The sequence below is a fragment of the Notothenia coriiceps genome, unplaced genomic scaffold, assembly GCF_000735185.1.
Source record: "Notothenia coriiceps isolate Sejong01 unplaced genomic scaffold, NC01 NC01_scaffold00038387, whole genome shotgun sequence".
NCBI lineage: Eukaryota > Metazoa > Chordata > Actinopteri > Perciformes > Nototheniidae > Notothenia > Notothenia coriiceps.
Genome location: NW_011371088.1, coordinates 1 through 6499, shown reverse-complemented (window position 1 = coordinate 6499; position 6499 = coordinate 1). Strand labels below are relative to the sequence as shown.

The 6499-nt window shown below is 40.1% G+C and overlaps 1 protein-coding gene across 1 annotated transcript; it reads left to right on the top strand.

Moving 5' to 3' along the window:
* Window positions 1-873: 873 nt before the first annotated feature.
* On the top strand, window positions 874-4306 carry LOC104968207 (glutamate receptor 2-like; the record flags this gene model as incomplete). Its single annotated transcript, XM_010797782.1, has 3 exons — window positions 874-1072; window positions 1426-1673; window positions 2828-4306. Coding segments are annotated over 3 exons (460 nt in total), but the record flags the coding sequence as incomplete, so codon positions are not given.
* Window positions 4307-6499: the final 2193 nt, after the last annotated feature.

Sequence of the window (6499 nt, the reverse complement as noted above, 5' to 3'; positions counted from 1 at the left end):
CCTTTTTGATAAAGCTTATAGTTAGGGCTGATTCGATTCAGCCCCTAGTTTTGCTGATATAGGCTTAGTTTGTCGGGGGACACCTTACTTCTTACTTCTCTGTGTCTATACCTGTGTACTCTCATGTTCCCCACACATTTCTTTCTTTTTGGTGTCTATATACGCCGGGATCCGGAGTCATGGCTGATCCTGTTGCTGCGGTCCTGTGTCCTGGATCGCGAGCCCTGGATCTTGAGTCGTGGCTGTGCCTGTTGCTGTGGTCCTGGATCATAAGCCCTGGATGGATATCCTCATGGATTCATCTTCTTATTATAGACACATGCATTTCCAAACATTTGGACTACCTATGTTGCAAATGTATTATCTTTTCAATTTACACACGGCATATATTGCACGTCTGTCCGTCCTGGGAGAGGGATCCACGTGCAACAGAGGAGGTTTCTCCCATTTTTCCCATTAAACTGTGGGTTTTCTCAGGAAGTTTTTCCTTGTACGATGTGAGGGTCTAAGGACAGAGGGTGTCGTATTGTCATACTGATATTCTGTACAAACTGTGAAGTCCACTGAGACAAATGTAACATTTGTGATATTGGGCTATATAAATAAACATTGATTGATTGAACACCGGATTGACTTCAAAATATTACTTCTCACCTACAAAACCATCAACAACCTCTCAAAATTATTCACTCATTGGCTCAGTCAGTAGGAGCTTGGACTGGGAGCTGTAGGGTTGCCGGTTCAAGTCCCCGAACAGACCTAAAATATGGAGTGTGGACTGCTACTTGGAGAGGTCCCACAAACTTCTCATATCAGTGCTCAAGTCATGAGACTGTAAAAACTGTGCGTGTGTGTGTTTGTTTGTCTATGCAGGTCCCTGTCTGGTCGTATAGTGGGGGGGGTGTGGTGGTTTTTCACTCTGATTATCATCTCATCATACACTGCCAACCTGGCAGCTTTCCTGACGGTTGAGAGAATGGTTTCTCCAATCGAAAGTGCTGAAGACCTGGCTAAACAGACAGATATCACATATGGAACCCTCGACTCTGGATCAACCAAAGAGTTCTTCAGGGTAAGGGGCATGCAAATAGCAACTTCACAATCCAAAACAAAGATAAAACTACAAGTAGGAGTTGCGATGGTTGTTCCGGCTAACGTTTACAGTGTTCTACTGATCGGCAGTTGCAGCAGGTAAACCAGAATTGATTGAAACATTTATTGAAATAATGCAGGTTTTGCAGTATTCTGTAAATGTTTTTCAATGAGGTGCATTAATTTTACTTCAATGATACAAATGTGTTTACACGAAAATTCCACATTATACTTTAAAACACCCTGTGTACATTAGTAATACAGTGTACTTAACGCTACATACGTTTTTGCAACGTTTCATTGCTTCTAATCTGTGAATTTCTCTTTTTTCAGCGCTCTAAAATTGCCTTGTTTGACAAGATGTGGCAATATATGAAATCAGCAGAACCCTCTGTCTTCGTCAAGAAAACCTCCGAGGGCGTCCTGCGTGTCAGGAAGTCCAAAGGGAAATATGCCTACCTGCTGGAGTCCACCATGAATGAGTACATAGAGCAGAGAAAACCTTGCGACACTATGAAAGTGGGAGGAAACCTCGACTCCAAAGGCTACGGCATCGCCACGCCAAAAGGATCCCCATTAAGGTGGGTGGATCAGTATAACAATGCTAGCCAACCTGCACTGCCATGTACCATTCACACTACTAACCTGCTGCCTAGTTCTGTTTTCGCCCCTGTCACAGCTCATTTCTTGAATAGAGACATGTTTTATTGTCAATTTAAAATTTAGAGTAGATTCAGAATTTCTTTCATTCAGAGCTATAAAGCCCAGTGATGATCGGAATACACCTACTGACCATCGGCTATAGTAGTCAGGGAGTTTTAGCTAGTGTGTGAACTGTGGCTGTGTTCATGTACAGCCCTGCTCAGGAAATAAAGCACCATGGGGAGCGATGTAGTCTGGTCCCAAGCCTTAGTGCCAATTGGGTGTTGCAGTATGTGAGTGTGATGAATGGGGCATGGCGGCTTACTCGTTGTTATAATAATCCACCTACCCTGATGACATCTTCTCAGTGGTTTGTATTTGTACCATGGTTACCACAACTGACCATTGGCTGGTGGTGGTTGCCATGACAACTGGGGGAAGGCTGTTAAAGTTGGATATTTCAGGTCTCAAAGAAATACTCCAGCCCCATCTGCTGCTTTATCAATTTAACTGATTTCATATTCTGTCTGGTAAGGATAATTTGTTGTCAGGTTTTTCAGCAATTATGATGAGCTGGCTCTTTAAGGCCTGAATCAAGGGATTGTTTGTTGTTGTTCATAAGTATATGACATACACCGTGTGTGTGTGTGTGTGTGTGTGTGTGTGTGTGTGTGTGTGTGTGTGTGTGTGTGTGTGTGTGTGTGTGTGTGTGTGTGTGTGTGTCTAGAGCTGCATGCTAGTCACTGAGTCTGTTTTGTCGTTTCAGCACACTACAGATGGCTGTATGCTTATCTGTCTCTTATTTGTCTGTTTGTCTTTCTGCCAGTTGGCTCTTTTTGAGTTATGTTTGCCATTACTTGTATTGGTTGAATTTGCCATAAAGCAGCATTAATCGATTTCTGAAGACCAAAGTGCAATAGACAGTTATAGTGATTAGTTTGATATACTTCAGTATATTGACTAACCAAGATTATGTCTGATCTGTTAGCTTAAACCTGAACATCCCAAAGGACTAATTATAACAATGCACTGAGACAACAGTACACTGCTTGGCCCCTATTGACTGCCTGTTCATCTGCTTTTTTCATGACAGGGCACCAAAATGAGCTTATGGAGCAGCACGCAGCTGAAGGTCCTCATTATTGTCAGGTTATATTCAGTGCTTCAGTAATGCTTTATGTTTTTGCACCTGAATACCATGGTCAACATTAAAAATGCCAGGTAAACACTGCGTGCTCTTGTAAAATATATTGTGTTCTAGTTCTTGTAAACTATATTGTGTTCATCTCAATTTAATCATAAACATCGTCGTATAGCTGTGAACGGTGCTGACAGCAAAAAAGTAAAACCAACAAAGCATGGCAAACAACTTAAATGGAACTGTGACAGGCTACTCAGACTGCAGGTAGTTCATGGATTTGTCGTATGGAACTTGAGAACAGTGCAAGTTCACAACAACTAAGTTGTAGCATGACTGGTTGGAGTTTGATTACATTGCATGTCTTGTGATGTGACTATTGTGCATCACTCACACGCAAGTTTGATGATGAAACTCTCTTGCATCACTAGTTTCACTAACTTATCAACCATTTGTTATATTTAGCTTTCCAGTTGTATTGTCAGTGCAGATAGCATCCAGTCAGTTAAATTAAACTTGTTAGTCAAGTGTGATGTATTTAAGTTGGATGCAGTGGTTAGGGGATCTGGATCAGTGAGAACATCTGGAAGAACCAGTTGAACTTCGAGATGTTAAAAGAGCTAGAGAGTTGGTTGCTGACTCAGCAGCAGCAACTAGCAACCCTTTCACAAACTTCTCTCAGTGAAAACCTCAGTTTTATTAATATCGCCTAATGGAGCTTTATGTCCAATCCTTCCATATATCTAATGTATGAATGTTGCTGTTGTGCTGTGACGTGGTAGAACCAGAGACATCTTTTTTTTTTATAGGCCTTTATTCATGATTTTTTTTAATTCAGAACTAAATACTCATTAAAGTATTCACTTACTTTCTGCAAACTTCTCTTCTACGTTTCCGATGTCTCAGCTCCTATCATGATCTTTCTGTTGTTATTTAATGTTGTTTTCTCCACTACTGCAGTCAAAGTGGATGATTTATGTTATGTAAATGGCGGGTTCAGTTAAAAAAAGAAAAAATCCAACAAAAAAACCTTTGGCATATAAAAATCATAATATAAAAATGTAGCAATGATTTCTTAGTCAATGACAAATGAGATGGTCACACTGAATTTGTAAATAACTAAATTGGAAGTGAACTGAGCCTGTGCCAAGTGAGTAGTTACATTCGTACACCACAAAATATAGTGTTTTAAATGCCCTAAATCAGCATTCATAAATCACTTAGTAATACGTGAAGTTTGCTATTAACAAGTCTGCTTGATTCACTAGGAAACAGAATACTACTCTCCATTAGCACCAATTTCACCGCATATACATGTACATCCCGCCATTACATCATTACTTTTATGAAAAAAACTCTTCCTGCTGGATTGTCATTGCTCCGTTTCAAGAATCTATATATGTCAGCTCTTAAAAGTAAAACAAAGAAAAAACACTTGCATTTTTAAAGATAAAGTTTTAGTCTCAGGTAAGATTTTCTTTTGGGTAACTTATTAAAACTGCTTTGCAAAAATGACTGAATAACTACTTGAAGCCTAAAGTCTTTCATGCATTCTCAAAAATGATGCTGTGTACACGTTATGTGGAATGTTATGTGGAAAACTATTTTTTTCTGTTTTTCACTATGGAATATGTAGACACCCCCCCCCAGGGTTGCACAGGTTTTGCAGCATATGAGCTTTTCTGACAAGCACGAGAAGAGCCCACACAGGGCTGTGTTAAGCTACTGTTCCTCCACTGAGGTGGTTTGTGAAACACTGAATGTGTCGGGAAAACCTACAGGCTAAACCCAAAATCTGGCTCTGGCTGCAGGACAACATTAAATGTCACTAGTGCAAACTACAAAAAAAGGAGTTGATTAAAACCTGCATGTCAATTAAATGATAAGCCATGGTTTAAACTATGAGCTGAGCTGTCTTTATCTATGTTGCAATATTTAGTTTAGCTTATTTTCCTTTTATTATGTAGAACTGCCAAAGGAAAGGAGATATATTCCCTTGCAGGACGTCTGTCACTCACATATGCAAGATTCCTCATGGCAAAGGTGTGATAATGACTTTGGGGGATGGTGTTTAATTGGGGTTTGGTATGTCACAGACAGATGTTGTGTCAGAGGAGCTTCAAAGTATTTCTCCCATAGTGAAAACAGAAAGTTAGAAATAAACACTTTATTTGACACACTTCTTACTATTTGTGTGACACTGGCTCACTTCTCAAAGCCACAGTCACTAATATGATCTGAAAAAACAGAGGAAGAACTCAAAAATATTGACATTAAATGGTTATATGTTATGTATTATATCATTCATCATTATTCCTGATCAGGATGAAAACGGATAAATACAATTCCATACTTTGCATGCATACCCTTACTCTTAAACGAAGTGCATTATTCAAAATATTCTTGAATCAGTCCCTTTGAAGGTTAGACCAGGAGTTACTGTTACTTTCATTTACCATAATTTAGTGAGTGTTACACAGATGTTAAAAATCCCTTAAACCTAATGGCCTGATACTTAGAAAAGGTCAGAATTACCCCAGAGAGGAATCTCCTAGCAGACTCAAATTGATGGTGTTCATGGAGACGTGTACGAACAGCAGTGAGGCTGGCTCAAGAAGAAGCATTACTTTTGTCAGTAATGCCGGCAGATATTTTAATTGCCACGGGATGGGGAAGTTGATTTTTATGTTCATGTACACAGGGCTTTGATGGTATTTTATGGAATCTGAATCCAATATTTTTTTTCCCAATCTTATCTAGCTTTAAACATTCGAAAAAAATATAAAAATAGCTAAAATGTTGCAACTCATTCAGCTTTTATAATGCTTAGAGCCTGTAGCTATAATTTCAAAAAGAAAAGTATCTAACACTTAAAGAGCATCTTGCAGGTTGTTTTTTTTTCTACATTTATGCTTAAACTTGCTTGAAAATTACAATTAAAAAAGTCAATGTAGGATTTGATATGTTTTACGAGACATAAGGGCAGGAATTCAGAGGGAAAGGAGCAATTTTGAGCTGAGCTCTTAAAAACTGTTTTTTTTTTTAGGTCATACGTCAAATGCGTCATATTACATTACAAAGGGTAAACATCTCCCCTCTCTGACCGCAGGTATAGTTAGTAGTTGCGTTGAGTTGAGCGGTTTAGTTTTAGTGAGCTGGTATTTTTCGGTAGTTTTACATTGTATTTCACCATTTGTAATCATGGTGCAGTATTGTGTTTGTGCAGGTTGCACAAATACCAGCCTGTCAGGACATCGAGTCCACAGTAAAAAGGACCCGAGCTAGCGTTCGTTCCTGGGTGCGTTGTGCATCCACCTCCCTGCAGCACATACTCTCCACAGCTTTATCAGGAAACCGTATTACTTCTCTCTCCCCCCCCCTTCGCTGCTCTCTCGCTCCCCTCCGGTACACGGCACCGTAAGACGTAGTGTGGAGTTGCATTAGGTAACGCTGTGGTGGCTGTACTGCTCCAGCTGTCTCCTTTGTGTTTGTTTGTTTCCCCCTGTCTGTGTTGTTTGTGTGTGCGTGGTGGTTGTCACTCCTGGCTCCCGGCTCAACCTCCACTCACCTGCTGCAATCAGCTGTGCACCCTCCCCGACTACACACCTGCTTTCCATCAAGCCATTT